This window comes from Musca domestica, unplaced genomic scaffold (assembly GCF_030504385.1).
Source record: "Musca domestica strain aabys unplaced genomic scaffold, Musca_domestica.polishedcontigs.V.1.1 1, whole genome shotgun sequence".
NCBI lineage: Eukaryota > Metazoa > Arthropoda > Insecta > Diptera > Muscidae > Musca > Musca domestica.
Genome location: NW_026712114.1, coordinates 50,489,854 through 50,506,815, shown reverse-complemented (window position 1 = coordinate 50,506,815; position 16,962 = coordinate 50,489,854). Strand labels below are relative to the sequence as shown.

The 16,962-nt window shown below is 35.7% G+C and overlaps 2 protein-coding genes across 2 annotated transcripts in view; one reads left to right on the top strand and one right to left on the bottom strand.

The window, feature by feature from the left end:
* Positions 1 to 16,962, bottom strand: part of LOC101891503 (guanylate cyclase soluble subunit beta-1) — a 233,847-nt gene that overhangs the window by 123,835 nt on the left and 93,050 nt on the right. The gene's annotated exons all lie outside the window — the stretch shown is intronic.
* LOC101891686 (adhesion G-protein coupled receptor G4) lies at positions 7,284 to 13,845 on the top strand. The gene is made up of 2 exons (XM_011297665.3): positions 7,284 to 8,621; positions 12,642 to 13,845. The coding sequence occupies exons 1-2, from the start codon at positions 7,361 to 7,363 to the stop codon at positions 13,799 to 13,801; spliced, it is 2,421 nt and encodes an 806-aa protein (XP_011295967.1). The 5' UTR covers positions 7,284 to 7,360; the 3' UTR covers positions 13,802 to 13,845.

Below are 16,962 nucleotides of genomic sequence, written 5' to 3'. Positions count from 1 at the left end.
TTAATCCTTTGAATTTTAAATTATAATTATAATCATAGAGTGTCTGATTGAATTCTCCCATAAAAACTTTTACTTGTTATGTGGAGCTCAACTAAATTAGCAAAGTGGTGTAGGGTATCATAAAATCGGCCCCGCCCGACTTTAGGACTTTCTTTTCTGGTTCCTTTCCGTTCTCACCAAAATGCTTTTATACGCTTGTAAACAATATAATGAGGTGTCACTGGAATAATTTTAACACCTGTCGGACGAGTGGCTTAGAAATAACAGCAGTCTGAAGTTGGTTGCAGTTTTTTCATATCACCCTGTATATGGACCCTACTGACAATTCAAATAAAGATTTCCTGCAAGTTTATTTTGCTTTGTTTTTCTGTTTTTCTATAAAACTCTCCTATCGCCCTTTATATTATACCTGTCGGCCTTCCGTGATAAGGTCCTCTTGCCTTTCCACTTTGAGTCACTGTAGCATGCGTGACAATTCCTTGGAATGCAATGCCGTTTCATGAACATTTCCTTGCATGGCCTTTACCAAATTATACATTTCATTAACCCGCACACTCGTGTGTGTATGTACCTGTGCAATTGTGTGCGACAACGATCTTGACTGAATACTGTGTCGCATTTTTGCTGTACTATTTACTCATAGCTTAAGTGGCTTTTAACCTTATTTTGTTTCCGTTTTCCTTTAAGCTTTGTTTTGTCGTATGTTGTTTGTGAATTTGGCACAATCATCACGTCTCACCTTCCCGGTAATACTAATAATAATAATAATAATGATGATAATCATCATCGTCAACGTCATTAAGGCGAGGACAACGATAATAATTAGGAAATTGTGCTTCATTATAGAATCGTTCTTCACATACCAATGTATCGCACACACTCGCATATTTCTTGGCTATGAGAAAATGCATCATTTGCTTTCTTTTTCTACATGAGTTAGAATTCCGTTTAAATAAAATTGTTTATTTTCATGTTGTTTCGTTTCGTTTTCTTTCTCCTCTTACCCTCTGATATACCACCTGCAGTTTCACTTTCATGTGAATGTAGTTGGATGCTGGCAATGGGACTGTCATTTACAATGTTTTCGGTTGACTTTAGTCGATGATGTATGTGAGTGTGTTTCCGTGTTATGGAATATGAGATTTATACACCAAGAAAAATCTAAAATCTGTTAGTAATTGAGGCGTTTGGACAAAATTATTATAAAATTTTGAAGGGCTATTGAACGTTACAAATGATTTTGAATTCTGAAAGTGCTTTGAAGGTAGTATTTTTTTGAGGGTAGTATTATTCGTCAAAATAATGCAAAAAAATCAAGGTAGTCCAAACGAATTATCATATCTTAGAACCTTAGCACGTATGTAGTTCTAGCCCCTAAAGGAAAAAACATACTTGAGAATAACTGTCCATATAGGTTGTAGTGTGTATACTTACAACGGTACCTCCTAATATTATGTATTTGGATAATTTACTATGTTTTTCGCACGACTTTTCTTAAAGTCACGATATAACCCAAATTTTTAATTTTTGTACACTACAACGCAATGTATTGGAGGTATTATAAAATATATCTCGCCGAACGATATGTATCTGTCCGTCGGTGCATAGAGGTGGGATAAAGGTAAGAATAGAACCCAATTGTTTTTGGATATGATCACAAAATTTTTAAGACAGAAAAATGTCTTGATTTTGCAGTTGGTCTAGAGGTCACAATTATAATTGACTCAGAAATTTCCATGGGCCAAATGTATAGGCTGGCCAAAACCTTACCAATTTGTATGGTCAAAGAAAAGAATAATATCTTGAAAAATACCATAAAAAGATGGTAATACAAATGAAAACAGGAATAGGATCTGAATAGAGGTCTATTGTTTTAGAAGATTTTTGCCCTGCATTTCTCAATTAAGGATCAATATACATGGAATTTTTTTCGAGTTAAAAATTTGCGACAGCTCCGAGGTAGGGAAACGGACCATAATTTTCAAAATTAACGAAATCACAAAAACACAAAAGACGGACCTCTGACCTCCACATTGAAGTTAATTTCGTTAACAAATAAAGCTAAATATGGGCGATAGGGGAAATCATATCGTGGTATTTAAATTTTCAATATTTCAATAAATTTATACATTTATAAAATACATATATTTTATGAAGGGTATATAAGCTTTGTCATTCCGTTTGCAACTCCTCGAAATATTCATAATAGACCCTAAAAAGTATATACAGGGTGAGATAAAAAAATGCAACAAAGTCAAACGCCATAATTTTTAATTTTTTTTTTTTTTAATTTTATTGAATGAAATCAAAAAATGTCGGAAATAGCATCAAATTTTAGGATAAGATTTGTTCGAATTGCACTCCAGACAAAATAGCCCAACGGATTGGAATCCGGAGATTTTGGTGGCCAATTGTGCGCTGGAAATGAAGCGAGGAACCTCATTTTGTAATCATTCTTGGGTCCCGTGTCCAGGGTCTGTGGCCAAAATGTTTGCGTGGCCAAGGCATTACTACACCCTCCACGTCAAGGAAGTGGACGGAAGAAAACAACAACATCAGCAGAAATGGTTCGCGTCACAGTGGCCGAAAAATGGCTATGGCTATTTTTTCGGTTGTTTTCTTCCGTCCACTTCCTTGACGCCGAGCTACACTACCAGTATCACTGCAACGAGCGATGGTACGAGACACAAAATATTTATTCACATTTAAATGCTGGGGTGCTCTAACGATAGCCACTTGTGTTTTTCCAGCCAAATATAAAGGAAAAATCTCACCAGATTGCTTTTGTAGGCTTGTAAACAATATAATGAGCTGTCGCTGGAATAATTTAAACAGCTGTCGGACGAGTGGCCTAGAAATTACAGCAGACTGAAGTTGGTTGCAGTTTTTTCATCTCACCCTGTGTGGTTAACTTCAAATTAAGGTCTCACATAAAGATTTACTATGACTATCTTGTAGCTCCCCTTACAGACACTTTCTAACTTGTTTTATTTCAAAGTGTAGCAATTGCATACAAAACAGTCCAACTTTCTTTCATTTTTATACAAGTTCATGCGGCAAGTAGCTTCCTTAAAAATGTAACATATGCACATATTTTCACACAAGGTTAAGGCATATGGTAATAAGGTGGTTTTGAGAAGATTTCGGTAAGGATGTTGCGGTACTTAAGTTTTAATATAGTTTATCTTGAAATGTACTCATAGGAAAAAACACATTTCATAAAACTACAGTGGATGGTGAGAACATACCTTTTATGACCACAAAGTCTACAACACAGCAAATATAGAGCCTATATTTGAAGTATTTGAAACTATGAAAATTAAAATCTATGAATAAAGCATAAATTCACAATAACAGTTCTAACAAGTAAACCAGTAAAGAAAGTCTTAAAGTCAGACGGGGACGACTTTATGATACCCTACACCCCTTTGCTAATTTAGTAGAGCTGCGCATAACAATTAAAAGTTTTTATGGGAGAATTCAATCATACACGCTGTGATTATAATTATAATTTAAAGTTCAAAGGACTAAATATGCCGAAGCATTTGTATCTTTTAAATTCGGACTTGTATTACCCATTTGGTGCACAATTAATTTTAAATCTGATAAAGATATATATGGGAGCTATATCCGAATCGGAATCGATCTCGATAAAATTTGGCAAAGATATTTCTGAGCTGTATTTGATATATTTCCTTGAAAATCGTTGTTACGGCTGTGGGTAACAAATATGACAAATCGGATGAACAGTATATATGGGAGCTATAGCAATATCTGAACCGATCTTCACCAAATTTGATATACTATCTTCTAGACTCAATTCGGTCGTAAGTTCCAAATTTCATCCAATTTGGGCAAATATTAGAAGTTTGGTGTACAATAAAAGGTAAATCGGACGAAGTTATATATGGGAGCTATATCCAAATCCCAACCGATCTCGATAAAATTTAGCAAATGTATTTCTGAGGTGTATTTGATATATTTCCCCAAATATTGTTGATACAGAGTGCATATTACGGCTGCGGAGCACAAAAATAACAAATCGGATGAACAATATATATGGGAGCTATAGCTATATCTGAACCGATTTCGATCAAATTTGGCATACGTATTTTCAGGCCTAATGTGGTTGTATATGCAAAATTCCATACTATTCGGACTGATATTACACGTTTGGTGCACAATATATATGGGAGATATATCTAAATTTTGATCGATTATCTCCAGTTTCAATAGGGTTCGTCCTTGGGCCAAACAAATGATTTGTGCAAAATTTCATCTGGATAGGGCAATAAATGCGAACTGTACGTTGTTTACAAAAATACATGGACAGACGGACGGACGGACACACGGACGGACGGACATGCATAAATCGACTCAGAATGTGATTCTATGCAGATCATCAAAAGGAACTATGGGTCTATCTCGTTTCCTTTTGCCTGTTACAAACAAATGCACAAAGACATAATACCCTGACCACCTTGTGGTGTAGGGTATAAAAAGCTGTAAGTTGGACCGGGCCGAACTTGGAATACCCTCCAGCATTTGGAACGAATTTGGCTATTCCGGAGAATAATGTCGCTAAAATGATCAAAATACAGAATATCGAGAGGTACCGTTATATAGGGGCTATACGAAGACGTGGAGCTGCACAGACAATCTCCTGTCATAGGCTGTAGCATCCATTACGAAAATGAAATACCAAATTTGAAACAATTCCGGTGAATAATGTAGATAAAATCATCAAAATACCGAATATCGGGAGGTACTGTTATATGGAGGCTATACCAAACGTGGACCTACATGACCCATTTTCAATACCAAAAGTCCTGCAGACACAACATACATTTGAGTAAAATTTTATTAATATACTCAAATTCGTTCGAAAGCTAGAGTGATTTCCACAGACGGACAGGTGGATAGATGAACAGACGGATGGACTGCGCTAAATCGACATAGATTTTTATGCTTATCAAAAATATACATACATTGTGGGGTTTAAATTGTGTATTTCGAAGTGTTACAAACGGAATGACAAACTTAATATACCCTCCATACTATGGTGGAGGGTATAAAAAGCATAAATACTTGTATACATACTGTCCATGTTAATTTGTAATCACGCTACTGGTCGATAGTTACAAAAGATAGACATGAAAGATTTATTCACATTTAAATGCTGGAGTGCTCTAACGATAGCCACTTGTGGTTTTCCCGCCAAATATAGAGAATATAAAGAAATCACACGATCACGCTTGAATTTCATCACGAATAACTTTTTTCCGGAAAATTGCTTTTGTACGCTTGTAAACAATATAATGAGCTGTCCCTGGAATAATTTTAACAGCTGTCGGACGAGTAGCTTAGAAATGACAGCAGTCTGAAGTTGGTTGCAGTTTTTTCATCCCACCCTGAATATGGGAGTTATAGCTATATCAGAAACGATTTATGCTAAATTTGAAGTACTGGTTTACAGGATGAATTTAGTTTAATTTCCGAAATTCAGCCCATTTGGGCTAATATTAGCCATTTGGTGCACAATAAATATGATATGGGATAAAGATATATATGGGAGCTATACCCTATTCTGAATCGATCTCGATAAAATTGTACAAAGGTATTTTCGAGCAGTATATGATGTCCGGTGCCAAATATCATTCATCTGAAAAGCCTATTTCGCATGTGAAGGACCTACCATGAAACAGATGGACAGCAATAGCTAGATAAACACAGCTTGGCGAGAGAGAAGATTCATATATAATATGGACCATCATATGTGATGGACCAATATTTCGACGTGTTACATAATTTTTGTCCCAATTAAACTTATAATACCCCCATATATAGTGTCGAAGGCTATAAAAAATAGTGGAAATCAATAATAAATGGAATTCAGGAATAACCAGAAAAGAAAGTCTTAAAGTCGGGCGGGGCCGACTTTATAATACCCTACACCACTTTGCTAATTTAGTAGAGCTCCGCATAACAATTACAATTTTTTATATGAGAATTCAATCATACACGCTATGATTATAATTATAATTTAAGGTTCAAAGGACTAAAATGCCGAAGCATTTGTCTCTTTTAAATTCGGACTTGCATTGCCCATTTGGTGCACAATTAATTTGAAATCGGATAAAAATAAAATTTGGCAAAGATATTTCTTAGTTGTATTTGATTTATTTCCCTGAATATCGTTGCTACGGAGAGCATATTACGGCTGTGGGTAACAAATATAACAAATCGGATGAACAGTATATATGGGAGCTATAGCTATATCTGAACCGATCTTCACCAAATTTGACATACTAGCTTCTAGTAGTAAGCTCGGTAGTAAGTGCTAAATTCCACCCAATTTGGACAAATATCAGACGTTTGGTGCACAATCAAAGGTAAATCGGACAAAGTTATATATGGGAGCTATATCCAAATCTAAACCGATCTCTATAAAATTTAGCAAATGTATTTCTGAGCTGTATTTGATATATTTTCCCAAATATTGTTGTTACAGAGTGCATATTACGGCCGCGGAGGACAAAAATAACAAATCGGATGAACAATATGTATGGGAGCTATAGCTATATGTGAACCGATTTCGATCAAATTTGGCATACTTATTTTGAGACCTAATTTGGGTGTATATGAAAAATTCCATACAATTCGGGCTGATATTACACGTTTGGTGCACAATAAAAGGCAAATCGGACGAAGATATATATGGGAGCTATATCTAAATTTTGGGCGATTATCTCCAATTTCAATAGGGTTCGTCCTTGGGCCAAACAAATGATCTGTGCAAAATTTCTTCTACTTTGTTTACAAAAATACATGGACAGACGGACGGACGGACGGACGGACGGACATGCATAAATCGACTCAGAATGTGATTCTATGCAGATCATCAAAAGGAACCATGGGTCTATTTCGTTTCCTTTTGCCTGTTACAAACAAATGCACAAAGACATAATACCCTGACCACCTTGTGGTGTAGGATATAAAAATATATATTTAAATAAACGGAAACTTCCTAAACTAATTCTACCAGTAACATTCCAAAAAGTATTGTTAAAAAAAACCCTTTACATAGCACTCTCGACAATTCTTCATATGAATCCCCTTATTATGTGAGACATCTTTCTTATCAAATTCTGAATCATACAACACATTATATTAGTATACAATATTGCGGTAGTAGCGGTTTTAGGGTAATGAAAAATATAATATTCTTTTTCGCAGTTCGGTTCCATTCAGATCTTGGAATAATAAATTTTCTACATGTTCAACATGATCTTAGTGTACAGATACTCTCCGTTTGGTTAAGTTGAAGTCGTTCTTCAAAAACGAACGTTCCTCAAACGAAATGATAGTTCTGGCGTTAATAGTCTTATTACTTTGCAATTTTGCTTCAAATGATGCCGCTAAAGAGTTCTGTGAGCAAGATATGTACGAAGCCAACTTTTACAATGCTTCCATACACTTACGGACTCTTGTCATTTGGTTTCCAGTTGCTGTGGGTTCAAAAAACAAGTTAAATATGTGCTCCCTCAGCAATGGCGAGCCTGTACAGCGAAATTGTTACCGCAATGGCAGTGGTGTTGACTGGGAAGAAATTAAGAACTTTGACCAAGATTTGCTCTTTTGCAGTTCCATTAACAATAATTGTCACCCGGAGCCATTTGAACATAAATATCTAATGAAAAATAACATTTCCAAAGCTCACACCAACTATTGGCCAGCGGGTCGAATAGGCGATGTCGTGGGTAGTCAGGAGCCGTGTTTGCTACAAAATGGTCAGCTACTGACAAGGGCATGTGAATACAATGTCCAGCTTATTCAAAGCGAATGGATGCCAGGCTCCTTCGGAAACATTACCTGTTTGCACGATGTCGAAAATAAAATTATAACCCAGGATCTGTATAAGTTAAATAATGAAGTCGAAATGAAAAATGGAAAACTCAGTGATGCGTATGCCTTAAAAACTACAACGAGGCTATGTGATATCTTGGAAAACGAAAATACCTATCGGATACCAGCTGATTTCCAAATATCCACAAATATTTTACAAACTGTAGTCGAGAACCACAAACCAGCGGAATTATTGCCAAATATTCTCAAGATTGCCAATAATCTAATGAATAGCTCGGACATTGTTATACGAGACTCAGTTAAATCCGGCACCTCGAATATCCTCCTCAAAACGGTGGAAACATATTTTGATAGCGTCACAGAGACGGCAGTACCAACATCCAAATGTGACCGGATTCCAAATGGTGTACTCATCAAATCCGAAGGTCTTCTAACCGTTTTCTATATCAATGCCTTGTGTTCGAATGTTTCGGGTATTGCAGTTTACAATCGACATGTTCGACCCAGCCTCAAAATGATGTACGATGCCCAGTCGGAATCGTATTATCGTTACCTGTATATGAATCAATCAATAGATGATCTGATCCAAGAGGACAATGTCGAGGCAGCTGTTCATTTACCCGAAATTTTATGGAATTCAAATGACAAACTTAGTACCGTGAAAATTTCATTATATCGTCGTAATGCATTATTTGCCAGATATAACTATCAACCGAAAAGTGTGGTACTGAAGGTTACGGTGCCAGAATATGTTGGTAAGTCTTCTTGTTTTTTTGCTATGATAATGCGGAGCATGGAAAATTAATTAAACAAAAACATTTGAATTGTTCAGTACAGCAGTATAAAGAAGTACGGAAATCTAAAGTTGGGCAGGGTCGATTACAAAATACTTTGAGATGAAGTTCAGTAGATCGAACACTTTCCGATAATGAGATCCGTTGAGTGCATAACTCATGAAATCATAGAATATTCGTTAGTTTCTTAAAACAAAAGTGTGCCACACATACGGATCTGATACTTTTCACAGAAGTGAGATGGCTTAGTCGCGGACAGTGTCTTAACCGTTTATTTGAAGTCAGGACATATGTGCAAGAACTTTTAGAATTGGAAAGTCTTGAAGAATTCCTAATAATGAAAGATCAAGGTTTTTATTGAATCTGGCATTCTTAACAGATATTTCAACCATATTGAATAATTTGAATGTGGAACGTCAGGGCAAAGGAAAGAATGTATGTCAGTTATGGGAAACCATTGTGGAATTTAAAATAAAAATATTTCTTATAGCAGAGGAGTTGAAGCCCATTAATATTTTATAAAAGTAAATAAAAGTCTGAAGATCACTTTTATAAATTAAAACAAGTAAGCAAAGGCTACAGTCGAGCGGGGCCGACCGTTGAATACCCTACAACACTATAATAAACGATACAGTTTATATAGGCGAGATACTCGAAAGAATTCCGCAAGATATTGTGACAAATAATAAAAGAAAACCATCAGGTTTCGATCTCTAATTTTCGAATAATAGCAACTTAAACTAATTTGCTCATTTCCAATTTATTGGAAGATGTTGCACGTAAATGGTCTTCCTAGATCTGGAACCAATATTTCCCAAACACCTATAATCTCTCAGAAGTGGCAAAAGATTAACATTTATTATTTGTTTTTGACTGAAACGCATCTATATGAGATACAGACATTTGACTATATTTTTCAACGAAATCAGCGTTAACGACATAGTCAGAAGTGTGTTTTTCCTGTATTTGTGAATTCTCCAAAAAGTCACTGGAATGGACATTTTCGTACTTTGTCTACAAAAGTTGGCAAACTATTTCACACATTGAATATTTTTGGATGGCCATCCAAAACTGCTTGGCTTTTTGAAATGCCCGTAACCGGGCAATAATAACGACCTGCTGACAATTTTGCAGTTTTTTGGTTCATTTCAACCCATAAATATATGGCGATCATCTCCAAAAAGAGTAGGCTTCTATTCTGACCCTCATCTTATCCCCATGCAAAATTTCGTAAGGATCGTAAGAGAGATACTTTTATGCGATTTTTTAGACGTTTTTTCTTTCCTGCCAAGAGGCCATTCTGAATTAATGAGAACTGTCGAAATCAGTTCAGCCGTTCTCGACATATAAGAGATCTTTCAAGCATATCTCCTTTGATAGACATATATATCGCACATATTTTGCTATATATCCGATTTGTTGGATATGATGGCTTTGTGATTTCGCCGGGATTTAAAATATTCACGGTTTAATGAAAAATTTTGAATTTTTTCAACACAAAAGATATGGTCTATTTTACCCGCTAAATATTATCCGATGACCACCCAAATTGGTAAGCTTCTTCCCCTCTCTAAACTCCAGCTACATGCGAAATTCCGTCGATTGGTCTATAATTGCGACCTGTATAGCTTCTGCAAAATCCGAAATTTGTTTAGTATCTGGTCCATTTCAATCCCTAAACATTTGGCGATCATCTCCAAAAGCAATAGGGTTCTATTCTGGTGCAAGCCCCACCTACATTCTAAATTTCGTGAAGATCGGACCATAATTGCGACCTGTAGAGTGATTACAAATTAACATGGACAGACGGACAGACGGACGGACGGACATACATATCTAGATCGACTCAGCTCGGCGAGCTAGGAAGATCCATATATACTTTCCTATGTGGGAAACCAATATTTCGAGGTGTTACATAATTTTTGTCCCAATCAAACTTATAATACCCCCAACACATAGTGTTGTAGGGTATAATAATCCAAAAACTACTTTAATAAAATTAATTTTTAGTCGGCAGTTGCTTTTATTTGTGCTTTTTGACCCACTTACCCTATATTAATTGAGGACCTTATAACATAATGATGTAAATTTGGTTCTTTCAAATTTTAGTGGGTTATGATATATTCAGTAATGGTAGTATATGATAAAAATCCTTCTCATTGATACATAATGCAAAATGCCTTGAATTCATTTATTGTTTATTTTTAAAGAAAATATTAATCAGTATTTATATACCTACATTTATGATTTTTGTTTTAGCCATTGAGGCATGAATGTTGACATCGAAGTCTTTTTGTATTTTGGTTTGATTTTTTTTTGTCTATCTTATTTTCAAAGATTGACGAAAAAAGTATACAAAAAAATCCGTTCGATTAATACGTGCGAAGAGCGACCATCGGCTGTTATGTCGGCCCACACAATCACCATGGCCGGCGCTTGAGTTCTGGTGGCCAACAGAAGGTACACATTTTCACTTGACTCCTTTGGCAAGTAAACACGATCATTTTGTTTATTTACATACTGCTGGACAAAGAATGTTTTCTTATCAGGGAAAATCAAGTTCGGAAGTTCACCACTTTCGGTCAAGCGAAGCAACTCTTTAGCTCTTTTGAGTCTATTTTCTTTCTGTTGCGGTGTAAGTTCTTGCACTTTTTGGAATTTCAATGGCTTTTTCAATATTTGGCGAATGGAATATTGTGATATGTTCAGATTACGATACATTTTTCGGCCACTATGACGCGGGTTTCGATGAAGTCGCTTCCTTACTTTTCGAACCATTTCTGTTGACGTTGCAGTTTTCTTCCGTCCACTTCCGTAACGTCGGCCTACGCTACCAGTATCACGGCAACGAGCGATGGTACGAGACACAAAAGATTTATTCACATTTAGTGCTCTAACGATAGCCACTTGTGGTTTTCCAACCAAATATAAAGAAACCACACCATCACACTTGAATACCATCACGAATAACTTTTTTTCTGGAAAATTCTCACCAAAATGCTTTTGTACGCTTGTAAACAATATAATGAGCTGTCACTGGAAAAATTTTTACAGCTGTCGGACGAGTGGTTTAGAAATGACAGCTGTCTGAATTTGGTTGCAGTTTTTTCATCTAACCCTGTTTTGTCTTCAACAATAATACTGATAAGAAATTTTTTATTACTTTCTGAGAAGACCGAGGAAAACTTTATCAAAAAATTAGGAAAAAAAATGTGCAGCATTGATTTTTTTAATGGATAATGGAGATTTCTTCTCTTGGGTGATATGTAGTAAAATTTAATGTAGAGTAATTTGTCTCTGATAATGGTTTCTAGGAGTGTTTCCAAACACATCAATGTGTTTCTAACATATATGAACTTTTGGCTTTTATATGGTGTGATTTACACTTTAAATATATTTTTGGACCGATAACAAAATATTATGACTTGTAAATTTTTAAAATATTTTGGTACTGTACGACCACGTTTAAAGGAAGTTCCTAACAATATTTTGCAAAAAGAAAAAAAGAGACCCCTATGTTGACTCACTGGTGGCTTAAAATTTCCGATCTAAATAATCATCGTATTGATATCTTTAATACTGCCGAATACACTATGTATATTCCGTAAATGCGTATTCCGTAAAACAAATTTTTGCAAAAGATGGTGGCGCAAATACAAGTGACGTTTATTTTTTGTTCCACTACCGCCATCTGCAGAATTTTTCCTGTAATAATTTTTATGTGTTGCACAATATGATAAACAAAAATAAAACATCCCGAAAAAGAACAAATTGTGATGCATTACCAAAATTTAATACAAATACAGAATTATGTATTTGAAATAAGAAATTATAGGCATTCAAAACTTGTTCATAAAATTGTAGTATGAAGGGACTACAAGTGCTACATGTAAACCTGCATAGATTTCACAAAAAAAAACATTCAAAACTAAAATTTTAAAATATTTAAAATGCATTTATTATTCCCCTCTTTCTTTACAGAATTACCGGGTAATGTATCGCTAATATTCCGAGATCATCAGACGGAAAAAGAAACCCGATCACTCAATGGATACGAAAATCAACGGCACTGCGGCCAATGGAATTACGAATGGTGGGATTATGGCAGGAACGGCGGATCAGCTTTGGTTAATTTTAATGATTTGGTTTTATGTCAAACCACGAATACCGTCTGGTTTGGCGCTCTTGTTGGCCTTGATACCAAACCGACGTTTTCAAGCGACAACATTGTGTTGCGTGTACTCATGGGCTATACCCTGGATGTTATTTCAATAGTTGGATGTTGCCTATCTTTGTTCGGTCTGATTTGCATTTGGATAACCGCCATATGCTGTAGGAAGTGGCGTTTGCAAGCCTCAAATAAACTTCTGCTTAACATGTGTCTCGTGCTCACGCTACTCATGGCCTATTTCCTGTTCATAAATCTGCCAGATGCCCGAGACGGTATTGTTAACTTAACGAATCCCAACACTTGCATAGCTGAGGGTGCCTTCCTGCAGTACATCATTTTGGTGCTCTTCCTTTGGATGTTTTTCTTGGCCATATTACAATATCAGCGTTATATTGTTGTTATTGGTGTACAAAAACCACAATACTACATCTTAAAATATGCTTTAGCCGCTTGGGGTCTACCGGTAATACCCACCGCCTTGGTCTTGTATTTCGATAGCAATTCATACCTTCCTCTCTCGACTGGATTTAACGAAAATGCATCCATTTGCTATCCGAAAGGTTTGAGCTTCAACCTCTCTCTGCTGTTACCGATTTCGATTATAAGTATTGCGAATTCTGCCATTTTCATTTACATTCTTGTCAGCGTCCAACGTTCGTTAACTAAATTCCGATCGAAAAAAGATCGAAACATGATTTACAAACAGCTACGTCTATCGATTCTCCTGTTCTTTCTGTTGGGTATATCATGGCTATTCGGATTGTTGGCCCATTTGGATCAGAGCGGAGTATTGGCGTTTCTATTCTGCATCACGGCAACATTACAGGGATTTGTCTTGTTTATATATTTTGTGGTGATCGATGATAATGTTAAGTTCTCGTGGATGGTCTTCTACTGTGGCGGTCGGGAATACGTATTGACTGAGAATCAGTCATCACAATATACATCATCAACCGCAATGCAGAAATAATTTTTTTTTGTATTAATTTTGTAGCATAACGTTTTAAATGTTTAAGAATAACAAAAAAAATATATATTTTTTTTATTTTGTTTAACTAATATAAAGTTAAATTTGTACATAATTTGGATCAGAATTTTGTATAAAAAATGTATAAAATGTTTAAAATCCGGCGCTACGATGATGATACTGTGGACCTGTTTGGCTCATTTTTACCACCAAAAACTCTATGTTCCTAAAATCCATTTGACTATATCTCAAAAAACCTAAACTTCGTTAAACACGGCTTGATGAAGGAAAATAAAAACAAGTAAAAATGTATCGGTCGGTTTTGCCGACAGATGTATACCCTCAGTCAATGTTCGATTATTTAAAAAAATTTTGAGTTCTCTTATGATTATTCAAACTCTTGACCCCCTATGGAGTGGGTTTTGAAAGAATGAGCCAATATTGTCTATTTTGTATCGAACCTAAATAAATATTATATAAATATTGGGAAGTTCCAGGTTTAAATTATGTTGGTAACTTACTTCTCTTTACATGAGATATGTGATAATTTTTAGTAAAAGTTAACATGTGCGTGAGGTACCAGATACCAGATATAGTCGACCGAATTATGCCATTTTCAAGCTTCATTTAATACTGAGAAAAATATTGGTATGACCAAAATTATAAGATAATCGAACATTTATATCCAACTTATGGGAAATCATAAATTCCATATTCATCTCAGGATTCTGGTTGAGAGACATATATTTAGATACAGCAAGTTGTAAAGAATCGCTAAGTTGAGATCTTATGTTGTTGGAAATATTGAGATGTACCAAGTCTGTAATGGAATAGGATGTTGATTTCGCTTTTTATGAGCTTCATGGTTATTCAAAATTTTGAAACTTTTTGGGGGAAGTATCAGAAGGAGAGGACCGATATATCCCATCTTCAGAACAGATCTTGTGTTAGCAAAAATGTTTGTATGTATGAAATATAAAGAGAACCTGATGCTTATTTCAGATTTTATAAACGTTTTGGTTATACAAAACTTTGACTCTTTGTGGGGGAGGTACCAGATGGAATGGTCCAATCTCTACGTCTTTATAACAGATGCTGTGTTGATGGAAATATTCAGAGGAGCAAGTCTGGAATGGAATCTGATGTTAATTTCTCGTTTTATGAGCTAAATGGATATTAAAAATTTCGACCTTTTCTGGGGGAGTTACCTGAAGGAGTGAACCAATATATTCCGTCTTACTACCTGATCTTGGGTTCATAAAAATAGTAGGGTGTGTGAAATTTGAAGACAGTCGGACTATTACATCATACTTTATAAGAGTTAAAATTATTTAAAAATTTGACCCTTTGTGGGGGAGGTACCAATATTGTCCAATTTCGCACCTTACCTAGTACTGACACAAATTCGACCTTTTGTGGGGGAGGTAGCAGAAGGAGTGGACCGATATGTTCCATCTTAACACCAGACCTTGGTATGTGTGAAATTTGAAGACAATCCGACTCTTACATCACATTTTATAAGATTTATAATTTTTCAAAAGTGTTACTCTTTGTGGGGGAGGTACCTGATGGAGTGGGCCGATATTGTCTGTTTTCCCACCTTACCTGATGCAAATATTAAGATTTGCAAAGTTGTAGCCAAATCGGATTATCATTTCTCTTTCTGTGCAGAAAATATATTTTTTGAAAATTTGGTGGAGGTACCAGAAGGTGTGGAGCGATATTGACCATCTCCGAACTCGATCTAAGTTTGACAAAAATATTACGATGTACCAAGTTTGGACCAAATCGGATACTCCCTTCGAGAGTTATCGTGCACACCAGCCAGACAGTCAGACAGACGGACGGACATAGCTAGATCGACTCCAAATGTTCTGAAACGGATTTGGTCCAAGGAGACCTATGGTCTAAAACCGTTATTTCGACTGGGTACGTTGTGACCGTATCAAATGATATATACCCTCTCTAGCCATATGTCTGAGAGTATAAAAAATTAGCACAACTATATCTCTGCACCAAACAATAACCCGTTTTGGTTACAACGGCTTTTTATAGTGCGGGCTGTCTGCGCACCAAATGCGACAAATTCCTAATGTAAACTTTTATTTTTTATAAATAGCTATACTTAATATCCATATCATCATAAAGTCGGCTCCACCCTAATTTCGAATTTTCATTACAGGTTTTAAACATTATTTGGGGCTGTTGGTGGCTGGTGTTTCGTATGTTTTAATTTCCCAGGATATGTCCATACCCGGAGATATGTCCTTTATTAATCCATTATTTGGTATGAGATATTTTGCTGCAAGTTGATTTGTCAAATTTTAGAGCTCTCTATGAAATAATCTGGACTCTATCTGGATTCTAGCAAACTGTTGTGCGTCGTTCAATCGATATAGTGTGTAATAGTAATTAAGAATATATGAGCTTAGTTAAGTCTCCCGATATTGCAAATGAATAGAATAATTTAGTATTACCTCAATTTTTTGTGGAGCGTACTACAACGAGTTCACCGGATGCCGTAGGAGAATTAAGAGCGGAATGCCTCTGGCGACAGTAAAACTCCCTTCAATACTTGGGTTGATTTCCGATCCTAAAACATTAGCTTGTGCTTATTTTTATCTAGAGTATTTAATTTTTGTAGATTTAAGAAAGGCCTCTAAGAAAATATATTTATACACACACTTTAGCGGCCCAACACCTATCAGTCCATCAAACCATTCTCGATACACGCACAACTGTTCTATAACCTTAACGAAAACATTATAACTTTAACATGTGTGGTTGTCTTAAATTGAGTGTTAAACATTTTATTGTCCATAAATATACAGTTATTTCGAAGCATGATCACGAGTATCGACAGGCACGTGTTAGGTATGTTTGTTGCTACAAATGTAAATGTGTTTTTCACAGGATATGCATCTCAATAATGAAACGGGCATTAACAGGCCGCCAGCCGCAAACAGCAATAACATATTTTGTTTTTAAATGCCCACAAATAAATACATAAACATAAACGAGGGCAATATCTATTCAAATCGGTATTCGACTCGAAACAAATGTTGAATTTTAGTTGGTTTTGTTTGGTATCCCAAAGCTATCAGTAGATGCGAGACTTGAATAATATTATTTCCGGGAATGTGTGGCATGTGTAAAGAGGCTGT

Excerpts from the sequence above, each read along its gene's own strand:
- LOC101891686 (XM_011297665.3), top strand. The coding sequence starts at position 7,361 with ATGATAGTTCTGGCGTTAATAGTCTTATTACTTTGCAATTTTGCTTCA. Across the intron at positions 8,622-12,641 it reads TACGGTGCCAGAATATGTTG|AATTACCGGGTAATGTATCG; the intron begins GTAAGTCTTCTT and ends CTTTCTTTACAG.